This window comes from Odocoileus virginianus, chromosome 7, assembly GCF_023699985.2.
Source record: "Odocoileus virginianus isolate 20LAN1187 ecotype Illinois chromosome 7, Ovbor_1.2, whole genome shotgun sequence".
Taxonomy (NCBI): Eukaryota; Metazoa; Chordata; class Mammalia; order Artiodactyla; family Cervidae; genus Odocoileus; species Odocoileus virginianus.
Window position 1 is genome coordinate 28,647,491 of NC_069680.1, and position 19,969 is coordinate 28,667,459.

The window sequence follows — 19,969 nt, forward strand, 5'->3', positions numbered from 1 at the left end:
CCAGATCCATGTGGAGGGAAAAAATGAACGTGTTCAGTTGAGAGCAGCGGCTCTAGACCCGGACCCTCAGGAGACCTTCCAGGTTGACACACCTGGGGGCGTGGATGAGACTGACATCACGTGGGTTAAGGTCAGGGACGCTGCTCGACGCCCTGGAAGGCAGGCAGCTCCCTGGGTGCAGGATCATCCAGCCCAGAATGTCCGTAGTGCCCAGGCTGAAAAATCCTGGTTTTGGAAAAAGCCAGTTCAAGTGATAAAGCATTCTCGGCCAAAAGAGGGCTGAAGGAATGTCCTCACACACTCCTATGTGTTGGAGGAGACAGAAAGATGGTTCTGGTAAAGTGAGCATTTGGCTTACCTGGAGTCAGGAAGGTTAACTTGATTCAACTTGTTCATCAATGTTTAGGATAATTGTCTTCACAGCAGTTGTTAGGGTTGTGTTGGCAAAAAAGATTGAAAAATCGTGTTTGAATACTCATAACTTCTCCAGGAGAATATTTAAAAAAAAAAAAAACAGTTTACTCATCCATGTGAAGCTGACATGAGGGTGAGTGCAGGTGAGGGAGATTTCATCAAACAAAATTTGAAGTACCTGGGTGATGAGCTCCGAAGCAAAAAAATAAAGTCATTTTAGCATCAACAAGCATTCAGTTTCCTGGGAACAAAAGAACAGGAGGAATTAGTAATCATCCACCCCAGTTGGGATGGGCTGAAATCAGCTGGGGTCTCAACCTCTTGATGTCTCAGTGATGCTACACAAGCCAGGTAGTTCACTCCTGCTTCCTGTCTGTCTTCGCTTCTGGGGACCCAGGTGAGCACAGCCTCAAAGGGGCAGTGAGGCCCTGCCTGGCCCCTGCACGCGGAGCTCGGAAAAGACCCGCACACTGTGCTCTTGTGAGTGTGTGTGTGTTTATTTGGCTGTGCCGGGTCTTAGGTGCAGCATGTGGGATCTCCAGTTGCAGTTTGTGAACTTAGTTGCACCGGATGGGATCTCGCCCCCTGAACAGATCCAACCTGGGCCCCCTGCCTTGGGAGCACAGAGTCTTAGCCACTGGGCCAGCAGGGAAGCCCTAGTACTCATGCCGTTGACTAAAGCAGATCAGGCAGCCACCGTGAGCCTCGGTGGGTGGGCGAGTGCCCAGAGGGGAGGGCCATCTCGCAGCACCTACCTGTACCAGGTAAAGCAGGTGGACTACCAGGACATTTAATCAGGCAGATAAGCTGGGGTTCTAACCAAGGGCTCTCAAGGCACATGGAAATTACCTAAGTATATGTATGTTCTAGAAAAGGCAGCATTCACTCTAACCCCTCAGTTGCATGCTTCACACCACTGGACATGTGAAAACAGAGCAATCTCCAGAACTTGGCACTGGGCCTTGATCCCAGTTCCTCTGTAATGGAATTTCTTTCTTGGGCTAGGAAGGGCTTGGGAAGGACATGTCCCGGCCAGGCGGTATGGAAGGAGGAGCACCAGAGAACAGGTGGCCACGATGCCTGAAATCCTGGCAGGTGAGAGGGAGGTCAACGGGAGGTCACAGCAGAAGATAAAGTTCAGCATTTCGTGCTAGACACATTCATTTAAGAAATAGGAGCAAGACATGATCTTATTATACCTGCCAGGTGTGGGTATATGTGGTGATTTGAGAAATAACATCCTTTGTGACTTTTCTGGAATAAGACAGTGGCTGAGGTCATTGCTACAGATGAAGAACTTGACATCGGGAAGGACTGGGTGCCCACATTTCTGTTCTGCACATCCAAACTGAAATTCTTTTTTTTTCTTAACATTTTTATTGAAATACAGATAATTTGCAATGTTGAGTTAGTTTCAGTTGTACAGCAAAGCGATTCAGTTACACACACACACACACACACACACACACATTCTTTTTTAGATTCTTTTACATTTTCAGTTCAGTTCAGTCACTTAGTTGTGTCCGCCTCTTTGCGACCCCATGAGCCGCAGCATGCCAGGCCTCCCTGTCTATCACCAACTCCCGGAGCCCACCCAAACTCATGTCCATTGAGTCGGTGATGCCTTCCAACCATCTACATTTTAGGCTATTGCAAAATACTTAGTAGAGCTTCCTGTACTATATAATAGGTCTTTGTCGGTTATCTATATGATATATAATAGTGTGTATATGTCAATCCCAAACTCCTAATTTACCTCTTCTCAACCCCCTCTGTCCCCTTTGGTGAACATAAAGTTTGTTTTCTATGTCTGTGAGTCTGTTTCTGTTGTGTAAAGAAGCTCATTTGTAACATATTTTGGATTCCACATATAAGTGATATCATATAACATTTGTCTTTATCTGACTTTACTTAGTATGATCATCTCTGGGACCATCCATGTTGCTGCAGAGGGCACTATTTCATTCTTTTTTATGACTGAGCACTATTCCACTGAGTTTATATACCGCATCTTCCTTATCCACTTTATCTGCCGATTCTTGGGGGGGGGAATATCTCAAAATGGGTGATAGGTGGCAAGTGATGCAACCCAGGGAAACTGGAAGGAAGGGACTGTCCTGGCAGGGGTGCCCCAGGGAGCCAGCTCTCTTAGGATGGGGAACTCTGACCTGAGCTGTCAGCTATGAGAGTCACGGGCCCCAAGCCGCCATCAGCACTTGAAATATGGCTAGTCCAAACTGAGGTGTACGGTCAGTGCATGACATGCACTGGATTCTAAGGCTCAGCTTGAGAAAAGGATGCTGTTAGGAGCTGAACCGTGTCCCCTGGAGATTCATGTGTGGGAGCCCAGACCTTACTACCTCAGAATGTGACTCTGTTGGAGAGGGGTTCTGATCCAGGTGGCCAGTCTCCTTCTAGAAGAGGGGATCTAGACAGAGACACACCACACAAGGACTCTGAGGACACAGCTGAGGATTTGCCTTATAAGCCGAGGAGAGAGGCCTCAGAGGAAACCATCCTTCTGACAACTTGATTTTGGTTTCTAGGCTCCAGAATAGTAAGGAAATAAATGTGTTTAAGGCACCCGATCTTTGGTGTGTGTGTGTATGAGTGTGTGGTAAGTCGTATCCTACTCTTTGCCGCAAACCTATAGACTATAACCTACCAGGCTCCTCCGTCCATGGAATTTTCCAGGCAAGAATACTGGAATGGGTTGCCATCCCCTCCTGCAAGGGATCTTTCTGACCTAGGGATCGAATCCACATCTCTTACATCTCCTGCATTCGTAGGCAGGTTCTTTACCATACACGCCACCTGAGTACTTTGTTATGGCAGCCTGTCAAATATCTCACGAATTTTGTGTTTTTGATTACGTGTTGAAATGACAATATTCCAGATATAGGGGATATTACTAAAATGAAGGCTGCTTTTTAAAATGTGTCTACTAGAAAATGTAAAATTGCATGTGTGTCTTGGCCCGTGTTCCATTGGATGGTGCTGCTCTGAGCCAGACTTTGCTACTGTTGAAGACAGTTTCTGCTAGTGCATTCATCCACGCACTTGGGAAACTGATGCTTGCCTGCCCCTCCATTTGGGGTCCTCACTGGTGGCGTCATTGTTACGTGCCTGTTGGCATATATTCCTTACCCCAAATGAATATTTGAAAAACTGAATTAAATCTAAAAGAAATTGACTCTGAGTTCACTGCTGATTCAAGACCCACATTTGAGTTCTCTCCTGCATTGTATTGAAATCACAAGAATTTTCTTTGGTTTGATTTTACACCTGTTTTATATTAGGGGGAAAAAATTGCAATTCTGGTTTAAAACCATATATTCAGCTCAGTGGTTAAAGAATCCGCCTGCCAATTCAGGAGACGTAGGTTCGATCCCTAGGTCAGGAAGATCCCCTGGAGGAGGAAATGGCAACCCACTCCAGTATTCCTGCCTGGAAAATCCCATGGACAGAGAGCCTGGCGGGCTACAGTCCATGGGGTCGAAAAGAGTCGGACATGCCTTAGCAGCTGCACAAAAACAGTTGAGGTAAGAGGCCTTCATCCCACTGCTGAACTTGAAGACCAGCGATGGCTAGAGACCGCACGATTATAAAATAAATGGTATCTGAACCTGGCAAAGCTGTGACTCAGGTATGGCTCCACTGATACAGGCTGTCCCTTAGCTGGTTAAGGAAACCTTCACTCTATGCTTAATAGGTGGGAACCTTACTCAGCCTAGAGCTCATTTTCAGAGTTTTCAATGTGTGCAGCTTCCTAGGGGACGTATGTTCCTACAGAATCCAGTGCAGATTTGTGTCCTGGAAACTGTGCTCACAGGCCCTTAAAGGAGCCGGTGTCCTTCGCATCTCTCAGACCTTGGACACCAGCGTCTGCGGGGACAGCCCAGGGCACCAGCATGGGACTGGGGTCAGATTATATTCAAAGTCTCTCCACCTCTGTGCTCAGAAAGCGGCAACCGCTGAATGGATTTTCTGCTCCATTATATTGGACACTCCAGCTTTTGAATTAGGCCCTGTTATCTTTCTGTATTTCTTCTGCACAAAAATCACCCTTTTATTTTTGCTTTTCCACCGTTTAGAAGTTTTGAATGTCTTTCGGCCCAGCTCTTGGTCTTTTCATCTTTTTCTTTCTCTCCAAAAAAAAAAAAAAAAAATGTCATTTCCATCTGTTTTCCGTTTCATTCTTATTCCTTCCCGGGCTAATAATTAGCCCTCACTCCTTTTCTGTTCCTGTTTTACCACCCGCTGGAGCACCTCCGGAAAGCCCGCCGTCAGGTCTTATCATGGCAGTCGAGCGTTCTCTTCCGAAGATGCTCTGAGTTGTCTGTCTCATTGTGTTTGGTTGAGGCCTAGTAATTTTCAATAAAGCTCTTAATCCAAGTGCTTCACTGAAAATTACCAGGCTCTTCTATGGAGGGCGCGTTGAAAATAGAAGCCCTGCTCTCAGGGAAAGGGAGTCGGAATGAGGGAGGCGGTGAACCTGATGTTCACCGCCTCAGAAACCAGGAACCAGCCTGGCACTGGCAGAGGGGGCCTATGGCTGACGGCCCACGTGGTGTCTGAAGCTCTGGAACTATTTTCGACTGGAGTTCTGTCTTCTCTTCCCTTAAAATAACCTCGCCTTGACGAAGTTTGCACTTTGCCTTGTGCCCAAGTCAAAAAAAAAAAAGGAGGCATCCTACATCATCCCGTGAACTAAAAATAGGGGTTTGGGAGCAAGTTTCCACTTTTAGTGAAATGGCTGGATTGCTTTTCTGAGTATTGGGGCTGACATTTTCTCATCCCCTGAGTTTCCTTTTTAAAAGCACAGTTGTCAGTCAGAGGAGATACAGGTACGAGCATCCCATCACCCTCTTTCTTGGTATAGTCTCAGCATTTCCACAATTTTTGAAAATCCTGATACTTGCCAGAATCTGTTCAATTAGCAAGGATTTGGCTGGAGTGAGCATAGAGATCGTGTGTTAGTTGTGACTGGGCTCCCAGTAAAGAACCGTTTGTGGTCAGAGCAGAGAAAATCGAGGTTTGGAGTTGGTATCAACCCTGCTCCCCCCATCTCCCCACACTGCAAGACCCCTCACACATGTTTCCACAACCCAGTCTCCTGCCTGCATGAATTACAGGGGATGGGGGTGGCCAAAGGCCTGCCTCGAGCTGAGAAGTCTGGCACCGGGGCTAAGCAGACAAATAGCAAAACCTGCCCTCCGAGTGTCTCACTGGTGGGTTCAGAGTCTACCAGCCTAACAGGTATGGGAATGATTCCCCCTCCTGAGAAAGGGCAGACTTCATCAGAAGCTGACTTGTAAACTGTGTCTTGGGCTTCCCTGGTGGCCCAGTGGTAAATAATCCGCCTACAGTGCAGGAGTCACGGGAGACGCAGGATCGATCCCTGGGCTGGGAAGACCTCCTGGAGGAGGGCATGACAACCCACTCCAGTGTTCTTGCCTGGAGAATCCCATGGACAGAGGAGCCTGGCGGGCTACAGTCCGTGGGGTCACAGAGAGTCAGACATGACTGAAGCTACGGACCCACGGAGCCAGTGAGATTTTATGAACGTAAGCGAGGTTGCCTTTACTGTCCCCTTCCAGGGAGTGATTTGGGCTCACGGTGGCAGAAGCCCTGTGGGTGGGGAGCTGGGGCAGCGGTTCAGGCCCGGGGTGTGGGGGCAGTGGGGACTAGGAGAGGCAGGGGCCAGCTCCAGAGGCTTGAAGTCAGCTGATGGCACAGCCTCTCATATGGGGTCAGGGTCAGACGTGCATGTGCCTGGAGGAGCCAGGACCCCAGCACGACTCAGAGGCCCGAGCACAAACCTCCCGTGGCTGCAGAGACGACAGGGGAGCGACTTCCAGTCAGTCCAGCGAGGCTTGACTGACTCCCAGGCGGCTCCAGCAGCTCTTGAGTGTTTCGGCTTCTCTCCTTCATGTGGGAATTCTTGGCCAAAGTCATTGATTTTCTAGCTGGCAGTCCCCAGGCTGTGTGGGACATCTCTGGCCTCCACTCGGCCGGTCGCACTCTCGGCTGCAGGTCTGTATCGGTCCCTCCGGTCCAGGGACGGCTGTCCATGCTCCCGTCCAAGTTGCTCCCACCCTCCCAGGCCCCAGGCCCATCCAGGACATCACTCCGGCCCATCTCTCTTCTTCCTACTGGCCGCACTATTTCCCTCTCTACTGGCTAATACATACTGGCCTGCTAAGATGCTTCGGTCGTGTCTGACTCTTTGCAACCCTATGGACTGTAGTCCACCAGAGTCCCCGTCCATGAGATTCTCCAGGCAAGAATACTGGAGTGGTTTGCCATGCCCTCCTCCAGGGGATCTTCCTGACCCAGGGATTGAACCCAAGTCTCCTGCATTGGCAGGCAGGTTCTTTACCACTAGCACCACCTGGGAAGCCCACATCCTGGCCTACAACCATGCTATTATTTCTCCCATCTTTTAAAAAGTTCTCTCTCATTCTAACTCCCCTCTCCAGCTGCTGCCTGTTTCTTTTCTTCCTCAAATCCTCCTCCAAGAACTGTGTGTACCCCTCCTTATGCTCTCTGAACCCACCCCCATCACAGGTGCCCAGGAATTACTGCAGAGTGAGGGGTGAGTGGCAGAGTGGGTCCATTCTCCTTCTGATCAAACCACCAAGCAAAAGGCAGCTGTCTCTTTCAATGCCTGGTTTAGGCTTTCTAAGGGCTTGCAGAACTACAAAGGTCATTTATTAAAGAAAAAGGCAAAAAATCTCTTTGTTTTTAAAAAAAAATTATTCGTTTCCTATTTTCCTCCCAGGGGTATTAAAACTGAGCAGATCATTTTCCATTTAGACTAATAAAGAATTGCTGTGGGGTAAAGAGGAACATGCTTTCGAGGGGCAATAATTCCTGAGCACTTGACAGCCCCAGAAGGCAGGATTCATCTTCAAGTCAGTGTGAGAAGCCTCCCATCAAGGCTTCTTAAGTCTGGCCCAAGTCCCAGATCCCGCTGTGTTTCCTGTCCTTCTGGAGGGCAGGCAGCCCATCCAACCACCTTTCTCAGGCGGCTGGTGCAGTGATGTGTGTGCTCTCAGAGTGGGTGGCGTCATTAAGTGAAACCAGGCAGCTTTGGAGCAGACCACAGTGAGAGAGCTCATTGCAGGGGTGGGGGTGGTGATGGACCTCAGAAATATCTTCAGAAAGTGTGCAGCCTTTGCTGAGGTCAGGGGAAACTAAGGTAGAACAGCAGGAAGAGCCAGGATGGGGCTTGGCTCAGGGAGAGAAGGAGAGGGTGAGAGGGACAGGAGGTGCCCACACGGAGGAGTGTCCATTCTGCAGAGGAGAGGACTTGCTGGATCCTCTCCCAGCTGGACCACACCCCTTGGAGTTGCCATGGAGACATATCTTTCCCGAGGACTCCAGCCCCTCATCTTCAGGGGACTGGGAAGAGATGCTCACTCACATCACTCCTGCAGTGAAGCCCTCGCTTGCCGGGACGGAAGGCTACTTCTGGGCCACCCTGGTCCCCTCGCTGCTGATGGCCCTAAACCAGTTCTCTGGAATCTTCCACAGCATTGAATCTACATCCATTTACATGTCAGAGACCTGTGCAGGACCCTGGAAATTTAGAAGGTGATAGAATATGACTCGTTTCCCAACAACCACCCAGAAAACCAGAAAAGTTTTGGAGTGACTGAAATTCAAGCATCCCACGAAACATCTTGACTGGTGGTTGGCTTACATCTAGTTAGTGATTCCGCTCAGAGCTCCCCATCAGTGTCCTGGTGGGTCGTGGCCCGGCTGTATTTTTCTTGAGGGGCTGTTGTCCAGGCTACCCTCTCGCCTTGCACCTGCCCTTATTCCCCGACCCAGAGAGATCAGTGTTGTCTCCCTGCCCAACTGGTCACTCATCAACCTCACAGTTTTATCTAAGAAAGCAATTGCTGATACACTCTCTGCGGCTGCTTCAAATGAAGAAGTTTCATCAGAGGGAAAAGGGATTTTCTGTTCATGAAACTTGCAGAGGTTCCCAAATAAAAGGTGATCATCTCAAGAGAATGTAGCCGAAGATCATCTGATGAAAACGGGGAGTGGGGAGGGTGTGCTCCACGTTGCAAGGCCAAGGATGCTATGAAATGGATTCCGGACTTCAAATCAAAACACGAAGCTGAGCATTGATAGGGTGCTGTTTTCATTTGCGGCCGTGGTGACCCTCATCGGCCTATGGCACGACTAAGAACAGGGCCAGGGCAGGATGTTCAATCACACATGTTAAAGCGACTCATTTACCAAGATAATCTAAATCTCTGTTGTATGGAATCTGTTTTCTCTCTGGCACGGAAATATTTTCCAAAGTATTCACATAGGAAATATGAGTGACCCACACTCCGTAGAACCCTAGCCAAGCAAAAGTAGAAGCATATCTCCTTAACGCAGGAGACTTTAAAACATGCAGGGGTGGGGGAGAGGCATGTGTGCTTATAGAAAATCTGACCAAGAGCACAGCCATGTAACCCCTGAGTGAGTTGGATAAAATATTTACTCAAGACTTGTGTCTGTGCTGCGTGGCTCAGATGGGAAAGAATTCCATCTGCAATGCAGGAGACATGGGTTTGATCCCTAGGTTGGGAAGATCCCCTGGAGAAGGGAATGGCAACTCACTCCAGTACTCTTGCCTGGAAAGTTCCATGAACAGAGGAGCCTGGCAGGCTACAGTCCATGGGGTCACAAAGAGCCGGACACGACTGAGCAACGTTCTCTTTTTCCACTTGTGTCTCTTTAAAGAAACAATTACTTTTGCTAGGTATCTAAAGCAGCTCCTCTGTCTAGAAACAGATTAAGCAGTGAATTAGAAGCCCTAAGATTGTAGGCAGCTAAGAGAGTGGTGTGTTCGCTTGCAGAAAACGCCAGTGAGTAAGAACTACAACTAGAGGTGATGATTTCTTTGAAATGGAAATGTACTGAGGGAGGACTTGGTCACTGGAGCTTAAAAGAAACACAAAAAGTGGAGAAGCTCCCTCTTCTGAGAGGTGGAGGCTGGGACTCTGGCAAAGGACCTGAGCTCGCTGGAGCAGCTGCTGGAGACATTCAGAGGGCGCAGACATTTGAGGGTGAGAGCTTCGGCCGGATGGAGGAGCCAGGAGGGGGTTCCTGGGAAGAGAAGCGGGGGGTCCTCCAAGGAGCATCTCAGCCACTTCCTCTGTCTCCTAGCTGGTGGTCCTATCTCTGAAATCTCTCTCTCCACTGAGCTTATCTGTATGATGTCTTTCAAAGTATTAAATACAATTTTGGAATAGCTTTTTTCTCATCAAAAATAGCAGATGGTGTCTTTAAGCAGCAGCTGTGTAAAGAGTATTTTAAGTCTATTGGGTGATTCAGTAATAAGTAAGGCCCTCAACCGGGTGGTTCTGCTAAGAAAAGGCAAAGACTGGCAGGCAGGTGAGGATTCAGTGCCAAGGGTATGCCAGGTTTGGGACCGGCTCCCTGTGTTCCAAGTGAGAGCCTGGAGTTAGGGACTAGCTTAGCATCCTTGAAAACCTATTCCAGGAGGAGGGGGTGGAGGGCAGCTGGAAGGGGCAGAAGGTCATTGTTATGGGCTGAATGCTTGCATTCCTGCAAAAGTCATGTTGAACAACCTTGACCCTCCCCCCCCCACCCATGTGATGGTATACCCATGTGATGGTGTTTGGAGGTGGAGCTTTGGGGGGTTCATTATGTTTAGATTGGGTCATAATGAGGGTGGGCCCCCCAAGATGGGATTAGTACCCTTTTGAGGAGAGGAAGGAGATCTTGCTTAAGGCCATACAAGCATAGAGTGAGAAGGCGACTGTCTGCGAGTCGGGAGAACCCTCACCAACACCCAAATCTGTCTGCACCTTGAGCTTGGACTTCCTAGCCTCCAGAACTGTGAGAGGGAAGTGTCTGTTTTGTGGGATTTTGTTACAGCAGCTCCAACTAAGACGGTCATCGAGAGCAGGAACTTTGGAAAACGATGAGTCTACCCCACTGTCTGCCCTTGGGCAGGTAGCTTGCCTGTCCGACCCCCAGCTTCCTTATCTGCAAAACAGGTGTAATACTAACACCCACCTGATGTGACACTGTAATGAGACAATGCAGGTGGCATCTTGCTGGGCAAAGAGTAAGCTGGAAATCACTTGCCCTCATGATTGGTGCTACTAACTTATGGGGATACTTCCAGTGAAGTGGGCAGTTCATGTCTGGGGACCCAGTATGTGAGGCGGTCTGACACTTTGCTAATTCTAAGTCCGTAGTTGTCACTTTTAATACTCAAAGTTTTGAAAGAGGGGAACCCTGGGTCCTTGTGATAGTACAGAGGAGGGTGGGTAGGTTCCAGGAGGAGACAGTCCCTCTGAATTTTTCATGTTCTCAGGTAGACCACTGTATTTTATTTCCTTCCCAAATAAGGGAAATTCAGGCCTACCACATGTGTCAATAAATTAGTCTACATGTGTCAAAAGTTTATCGGCATTTTAATAAATGTTACCTGATTAGGAAACCCACTTTTAAACTATTACCATTCAAAATTCTCCCTTTCAAAACGATGGCACATTTTACATCCTCCTGGGTCAGTTCACTCGCTCAGTCTTGTCCAACTCTTTGCGACCCCGTGGACTGCAGCACACCAGGCCTCCCTGTCCGTCACCAATTCCTGGCGTTTACTCAAACTCATGTCCATTAAGTCAGTGATGCCATCCAGCCATCTCATCCTCTGTTATCCCCTCTCCTCCCACCTTCAATCTTTCCCAGCATCAGGGTCGTTTCAAATGGGTCAGTTCTTCTCATGAGGTGGCCAAAGTATTGGAGTTTCAGCTTCAACATCAGTCCTTCCAATGAATATTCAGGACTGATTTCCTTTGGGATGGACTGGTTGGATCTCCTTGCAATCCAAGGGACTCTCGAGAGTCTTTTCCAATACCACAGTTCAAAAACATCAATTCTTCGGTACTCAGCTTTCTTTATAGTCCAACTCTCACATCCATACCTCACTACCAGAAAAACCATAGCTTTGACTAGATGGACCTTTGTTGGCAAAGTAATGTCTCTACTTTTTAATATGCTGTCTAGGTTTGCCATAGCTTTTCTTCCAAGGAGCAAGCGTCTTTTAATTTCATGGCTGCAGTCACCATCTGCAGTGATTTTGGAGCCCAAAAAAATAAAGTCTCTCATTGTTTCCATTGTTTCCCCATCTATTTGCTATGAAGTGATGGGACCGGATGCCATGATCTTCTTGCAAGCCTTAAATCAGAGTTGAAATAGATCCTTGTCTTTCTGACCACAGACACATAACTCTTTTAAGTGGGATGATTTGGGAAAGTACCGAAATCTGGTCCTTGGTTTCTGCAGAAATGCTGCTCTCAACTTCGCCCTGCAGTTTCCCTGCTGGGCTGCACGGCTGCCCTGACAGATGGGCTTCAGAGGCTGGCCTGCGGAGGGGCAGGACTGGCCGGCTGGCTGCTCTGACCAGGGACAGCAGCCAGCATGATCGATGAGCCCGTGGCTGACCAGTCTGGTCAACTGAGGCCCAAGCCAAAGGCCATGAGCCTGTAGAAAAGATCTGTATTTTTCCAGCGTCTTCAGGTGAAGCAGGCGGGTTTCCAGCTTGTTTCATCGTGAATGGCGGTATCGCTGTTTCCATCTCTGAGCTCCTGATTCAGGTTTGCGTTTCTCTTGCCCTTGTTTCTCTTCCCTCGCAGATGTGGGAGGAGGCCATCGCCCTGGGCAAGGAGCTGGCAGAACAGTATGAGAACGAAATGTTTGATTATGAACAGCTCAGCGAACTGCTGGTAGGTCTTCCTTTACTTCTCTTTGAAAAAAAAAAAAAAAGCAATCTCAACTTGTTCTTCTGGAATTTTTCCTTTCCTTTTTGTTTTTTTTTTTTAATGCAACAGCCATTTATTTTATATTCATTTCTTTGGCCTCCCTGAGCAACATGCGAGATCTTAGTTCGCCGACCAGGGTTGGAACTCGTGCCCTCGGCGGTGGAAGCATGGGCATGTCCTAACCACTGGACCACCAGGGAAGTCCCTCTTTTCCTTTAACATTGGGATTCTCCTTCATTTTGTCCAGGAGGACAGTTTTGATTTCTTTGCTGGTTGATTCTGGCTCAGCAGCATTCCCCACTGAGCTTTCGTCATCAAACTCGAAGATGCCTCTGAAGGACGTGCGTGTGAGCAACCACTGAGCCTGTGTCTAGTGGTCTGGATGCTCGGAGGTCTCCAGGAGGCTCCCGTGGTTTCAGCTCTGAGCCCGTCTCCATGAAGGACTGATGGAGGGTGGCCCAACCGTTTATCCTTTCATAAAGCTATCACTTTCTAATTACCGCTTTCTCTGCTGAATCATTTTTGTATTCAGAAGATTGACTTAACGATGTTGTAATGTGTATCATGAATGTGGAACAGAATTCTGCTCTTTTAAGTCCTTTTTTTAATGTATCCCATTATTTGACTGATACCATGTTTTAAAAATACTGAAGACCAGACATTGAATCAGAATAAAAGCTGTCTCTCTGGCACCTCTTTGGTGATGAAAACATCTGTAAATCACAACTGGTTGCTGAATTTGGCTTTCTGGTCAGATTTGCCTGCTGAATGCCAGGCAATGAATGAAAAGTACTGTCAAAAGCTTCGCAGTGAGATTAAATTCCACACCTGCATCAGCGTTCCCCCACCTTCTACCCCTCCCACCCCCTAGAATTGCCAAAGCTGGAAGAATCCAGACCCACGGATGCTCAGATACTCCATTCAAACCTGAAATGCGTTTCTTCTCTTCTTTTCAGAAAAAACAGGCTCAGTTTTATGAAAACATCGTCAAGGTGATACGTCCGAAGCCTGACTATTTTGCCGTCGGTTACTACGGACAAGGATTCCCCACCTTCCTTCGGGTAACTCTGGGTTCTGTTTGGATTGGGTCACCGTTGCTCCCTGGGCAGCCAGTGTCTCCTCTTTTTGAGGAAGGATTTGGTTTCCCTCTCAAGTGCGTCTCAAATCGCTCAGTTGTGTCCGACTCTTTGCAACCCATGGACTGCAGCTCACCAGGCTCCTCTGTCTATGGGATTTTCCAGGCAAGGATACTGGAGTGGTTTGTCATTTCCTCCTCCAGAGGATCTTCCTGACCCAGGGATCGAACCTGGGTCTCCTGAACTGCAGGCAGATTTTTTACCAACTGAGCCACCAGCTAAGTGACTCTCTATATTATTTTCTTACCTCTGTGCTTGGCTCAGGTTGCTAGAAAGGGGCTGATAATGTGTGTTTTTTTTTTTTTTTGACTGCATATAAGCATTCCATCTTTCTTTTTCTAAAGAGAACTCTTCTTCAGAGATTTATGTGTATTTTAAAAATTATAGTAAGAAATGCATAACATAGGGCTTCCTTGGTGGCTCAGTGGTCAAGAAATCTACCTGCCAATGCAGCAAATGCAGATTCAATCCCTGGGTTAGGAAGATCCCCTGGAGAAGGAAATGACAACCCACTCCAATATTCTTGCTTGGAGAATCCCATGGACAGAGGAGCCTGATGGGCTATAGTCCATGGGGTCACAAAGAGTCAGACAAGACTGAGCAGCTCAAGAACAGCCATGCATAACGTAGAAGTCACCATCGTCACTATCTTTCAGTCTGCAGTTCAGTGGCGTTAAGTATATTCACCCTGTTATGCAGCTGTTCCCACCACCCATCTCCAGATTATTTTCATATTCCGAAACGGGAACTCCGATCCCAGTAAATAATAATTTCGCCGTCTCTCCTCCCCGCCCAGAGCTTACTTTCTGCCTCAGAATTTACTTGATTCTACGGACCCCATTCAAATGGAATCGTATAAAATGTGTGCTTTTGTGTTTGGCTCACTTCCCTTAGCATAATGTCTTCAAGGCTGATCCACGTGCTAGTGTGTATCAGAGCTTCATTCCTTCTTCTGGAAGAGTAATATCCCCTCATGGCGATGCACCACAGTTTGTTTATCTGTTCGTCCTTGGTGGACGTTGTCTGGGCTAATATTAGTAATGCTGCCATGAACATGTGTGTGTTTTTGTTTCTTCTTTCGGCTGTGTGGCTTGTGGGATCTTGGTTCCTCGACCAGGAATCGAACCTGGGTCCTTGGCAGTGAGAGTACAGAGCCCTAGCCATTGGATCGCCAGGGAATTTCCAAGCATGTTTATTTTAAATTATATGAGAAACTGGCAATGAATTTCCAGTGCTGGGAACTCGGAATCATACTCCATCCCTGAAATAAGCATGTTCTCTTTGACACGATTGAAGAAATAGTGTGATCATCAGTCAAATCACCTAATAATCTTTAGACCAGAAATCTTGTAAATAAACGCTGCCTAGCCTACTAATACCATTGTTTGGTGGTGCTGGTTTAGTCACTGAGCTGTGTATGACTCTCTGTGACCCCATGGATGGTAGACCCGCCCCCCGCTGCCCCCAGGCGCCTCTGTCCATGGGATTTCCCAGGCAAGAATACTGGAGAGGGTTGCCATTTCCTTCTCCAGGGGATCTTTGCAACCCAGGGGTGGAAACAGTGTTTCATATAGAAAAAAAGGAAGAAAAAAGAGCCTAGTAGAACTGTTTCAATTCAGTTCAGTCCCTCAGTCATGTCTGACTCTTTGCGACCCCATGAATCACAGCACACCAGGCCTCCCTGTCCATCACCAACTCCCGGAGTTTACTCAAACTCATGTCCATCAAGTCGGAGATGCCATCCAGCCATCTCATCTTCTATCGTTCCCTTCTCCTCCTGCCCCCGATCCCTCCCAGCATCAGGGTCTTTTCCAAAGAGTCAACTCTTCGCATGAGGTGGCCAAAGTATTGGAGTTTGAGCTTCAGCATCAGTCCTTCCAATGAACACCCAGGACTGATTTACTTTAGGATGGACTGGTTGGATCTCCTCGCAGTTCAAGGGACTCTCAAGAGTCTTCTCCAACACCAGAGTTCAAAAGCATCAATTCTTCTGCACTCAGCTTTCTTTATAGTCCAGCTCTCACATCCATACATGACCACTGGAAAAACCATAGCCTTGACTAGATGGACCTTTGTTGGCAAAGGAATGTCTCTGCTTTTTAACATGCTATCTAGGTTGGTCATAACTTTCCTTCCAAGAAGTAAGCATCTTTTAATTTCATGGCTGCAATCACCATCTGCAGTGATTTTGGAGCCCAAAAATTGTTTAGATTTCTCAAAAACTCTTTCTTGGATGCCATTGACCATGTCTGCTGTCATTTCTTATGATCTTTTTTTTTTAATGGCACATGGTTTTCTGTTCTCCTGGGAGCCCATGCATGATCCTTCTGGTTTTAGGGAAGCAGGCACTGTGTCCAGGGCACACCTGTCTCGGGCAGGTAGATCTCCCAGGTGTCTGGGGCCGGTATATCCAGCTGGGTGACTCTCCCAGCCTCAGAGGTGTGTTTCTTTGGCCCCAGTGTTTCCAAACCCCCATGAGTCCCTGAGGGTATAAGACATCCCTTCACACTGGCACCAGCAAAAGGGACTCACTTGCCGAAGACCTGTCATTCTTTATAGAGATGTCAGCAGGTGACCCTTGCAGGGCTGGCCTGCCCCAGCAGGTGACCTGTCGGTTGACCCACGCACACAGGGTCCTGGCTGGGTGCCTGGGGCATCTGGCCCATCCCTGTCGCTGCTGGTCAGTCTCTCCTTGACCCCGCAGTCTGGGTCATGCAGCTCTGGCTGTGGACACCTAAGAGAGTGGTTGATCAGAAACTCAGACTCTGGAGAAAGTCCTCCCTTCCAAAGAATGAATAAAGGATGTTTGGTTATAGCCCTGAATTAAGGAAGATTTTGACATTAAGTTAAAAGCCAATCTTTAATTAATTAATTAATTAATTAGGCTTTAACTCAGGCGTGTGAATCTGTACAAACGCCTCCGTGTGCGTGTCTAAGAAAGATCGAGAGGGAGAGACAAGCCCCGCCTCACGCTGAGCTGAGCGCTGCTGGGTGTGGAGGGTATCACCCTCTGTTGACACTGTTAGGATTTAAGGACACCATGCTCTGTCCTGGCGTCCTGACCTGGCGACCCTGTGGGCCGAGCAGCTCTCAGTCCCCGAGCCAGCTGATGCCAGGGATTTCCCGGGAGGACACGCGAGACGCACGCTCCAGGGACCACGCTGGGTCACCTGCCCGTCGAAAGGACACTGCAAAGCAGGAATAACTAACTAGCTTAGAGGGCTTGATTAATATTGAACTGACTTTCCCGCCACACCTGGCTGGTTTTGTGGGGCTATAGCAAGATATTTATTATACTTCACAGGCTACCAGTCAGGGGCCGACCTGACAATGACACTGGCAATTCCCAGAAAGGGGGCAGGGTATTTGTCCGCTTCAGGTGGCGCTGGGGGCACAGCCTCTGAGGACAGACTCGCTGGCCCTCCCCTTTGTGTTTCTTTCAGAACTGATCACATGTGGAAGTTTTGCATTTATATTAATATTTATGGTTCTAACAGGGAATAAATATCTTTGACTATATGTACACTGCCCTCCTGTTTTCAGGCTTGAAGGGACCACTTCAGAATGCAAAGTAATTGATGTTTCTAGAAAATGTTATTAGTGTTTCCATCTATAACTCACTAGTGTTTTTCTATTAAAGCCTTTATATACACTTTTATTATTATGTCTCCCTTCGAGTGTAAAGCCTAATAAATGCATGCTAGTTTTGTAGTAGCCTGTTATGCATTAAATCATCCTGAATTTCTGAAATGTTTGCCTTTTTATAGCCTTAAAAGACGCCCATGCTGTGTATTTATATTTCTAATTAAGACTACGTATTACTTTGGTTTCTGCTTGAAATTATTTTTTTAGAGAAAAGAGAACATTTTTCTCTTGTAATGGGCACGTTAAGACATACCTAAGCACAAAGTGGGGAAAAAAGCATTCAATTTTTAAATTGTTCCCTCTTTCGTGATTTAAAAGGACTCAGAATAACTTTGGACTAGGGAAGGGAGACATGGAGCCTCATGGAAGCTCTATTTTTTGTGTGCGAAAATTTATTATTCAGGTTTTATTTTGACTTTGAGCTGAATCTGCAGGATCCAACTGTTGGTCTGTCTGTCTTCTCTTCCCCCTCATCCCCCTTCCTCCTCTCCTGCCCCCTCCCCCTCCATCCCCTCCCCGCCCTGTCCCTCCTCCCCTCCTCCACACTGGCGTCCATGCAGGGTCAGGGCAGATAACAAGGCTGCCCCTAACTGATGACCAGCCGGCCTGGAGCCTCTTGCCCAGAGTCCCTGATGGAAGCAACAACCAGGACCAGGGAGGAGAACCCAGAGCCCACGGCCTCTGGTTCCTCGGGCCCTGGGGCTTCTGCTCGTGGTCCCTTCCTTGCCGCGGTCCGCGATGTTGAGACTGCCCTCAGATGGGGCAAGATGGGTGGGGACGGGGAGACTCAGGAACCTCCTGAAGCTGTAGCATCACGCTGCCCGTTGACACCTTTTTTGGTGACTCAGTTACTGCTCAGAATACCCACACTGAATCCACAAGGTATGGAGACCTGTTGAATCCATGAAGGTATGGAGACGTGTTTTTTCTTGGAACCAGAACTTTCCTTACCGACATACTTACAGAGTGGCCGTGTCTCCAGGCAGGTCTCACGAGGCAGCCTGAGCGGAGAAGAGGGCTTCCCGATCACCCCCCAAGGTCACCACCCGAAACAACCCCTCGGAGGACTCTTCAGAATTTATGGAGGTCACAGATGTGACCTTGGAAAGGGACAAAACTCAGTCTTTGGGAGGAGAACTCTATACTCTGCTCTGTCTTTCGTTGATGGAATGTTGTCCACGAGACAACTCCAAACATTCAGTGAGGGGAGTCCAGCCACCACCCACTGGACTTTTCTTTTTGGCTTTTATTAAGTCAAGGGCATTTATTTCCTGAGGTCGTGACACGGGAAGTAGACTCGGCCCAGCTGCGGGCTCTCCGGGAGGAGGCAGGAACCCTGCCGACCAGCTGGGTGACCCTGACCCTCACCCCTTACTGTTCACAACAGCGGGAAGCCCCAGAGCAAGGCCGGGCGCAGCTGCGGTGCTGGGCTGGCTGCTGCCGGGCCCGGGACCGGCCAGCTTCGCTGAGAGGACCTCGGAGAGGAAGCGCGTCCACAGTTCACGGAGGGTCTGCCGCTGGGTCAGGCTGGGACCAGCCCGCGCACGGCGGGTTCCGGTCAGCAGACGGGAGAGCGTTCTGCTCCTTGTTGATTATCGTTTGGGACGCCACAGGAGGGTCTTGGATGCCATTTGAGCCCCTGAACCGGGAAACTACTGAGAGCTGCTCATATAAGAGCCTCTCAGCACCAGGAGAGGGCCCAGGAGCCTTGGGTCTCTCTGCTTTATCTGGACCCCTGCCCCTTGGATTCTGCTCATCTCCTGGTGGTGACCTGTAGGAGTCAGCTTGGAAAGTCATACCCAGGCTCCAGGGCCCCACCTTAACTTCATGCTCTCTTGAATTCTTTCTGGAAACATGGAAACTACTTAATGAAAGCAGAGACATGACCTTGCCGACAGAGGTCCATATAGTCAAAACTATGGTTTTTCCAGTAGTCATGTATGGAAGTGAGAGCTGGACCATAAAGAAGGTTGAGCGCCAAAAATCAATGCTTTCAAATTGTGGTGCTAGAGAAGACTCTTGAGAGTCCCTTGGACTGCAAGGAGATCCAACCAGTCCATCCTAAAGGAAATCAGTCCTGAATATTCATTGGAAGGACTGATGTTGAAGCTGAAATTCCAATACTTTGGCCACCTAATGCAAAGAGCTGACTCATTTGAAAAGACCCTGATGCTGGGAAAGATTGAGGGCAGGAGGAGAAGGGGACTACAGAGGATGAGATGGTTGGATGACATCATCAACACAGTGGGCATGAGTTTGAGCCACCTCCAGGAGGTGATGAAGGACAGGAAGCCTGGCCTGCTGCAGTCCATGGGATCACAAACAGTTGGACAGTACTTAGTGACTGCACAACAACAATAACAACACCCTGGAAACAAAAAGAAGAAGAAGATATGGACACCATTGTCCATTTGTCCTAGTGCCTTCACCCTGTCTGACTGTTTCCTGCCCACTAGCATGTGGACACTAATTGCTCACTTGGTTTTTCATGATTTGTCAATTGATCACTGCTGTTAAGGCTGAATGTGTAACTAGACTTCAATAATGTCCATTTTAGTGCTTCTTCAACAGTATCAACTTGCCTGTCTTCTGTTCCTGAGTTCTTGATTAGTAAGACCACTGCAGTTACAAGCTGTTCTTCGATTCAGTGACACTTAAAACACTGTCCAGCCCATTCTGAAGACCAAAGCATTTATGTGTGCACTTTTCCTGGCCCTTGCCTTGGGGTGTTGTTTAATGCCTGTCATTGTTTGCAGGGGAAAGTGTTCATTTATCGAGGGAAAGAGTATGAACGCCGAGAGGATTTTGAAGCTCGGCTACTGACTCAGTTTCCAAATGCTGAGAAGATGAAGACAACATCCCCACCAGGCGATGACATTAAAAACTCTCCCGGCCAATGTATCCTTTCAGGCAACCTCGTGGGATAGAAAATGATGGCCAAGCTGTTGGTTCGGATGGTTGAATGTA

At 48.2% G+C, this 19,969-nt stretch overlaps 1 protein-coding gene across 2 annotated transcripts in view; it reads left to right on the forward strand.

Moving 5' to 3' along the window:
- The window catches only part of DOCK1 (dedicator of cytokinesis 1), a 545,853-nt gene that overhangs the window by 485,697 nt on the left and 40,187 nt on the right, over positions 1-19,969 (forward strand). For both annotated transcript variants that reach the window (XM_070470415.1, XM_070470416.1), the window contains exons 39-41: positions 12,096-12,185; positions 13,178-13,282; positions 19,759-19,900. In XM_070470415.1, coding sequence (XP_070326516.1) covers positions 12,096-12,185; positions 13,178-13,282; positions 19,759-19,900 — 337 coding nt within the window. The remainder of the gene's footprint in view (positions 1-12,095; positions 12,186-13,177; positions 13,283-19,758; positions 19,901-19,969) is intronic.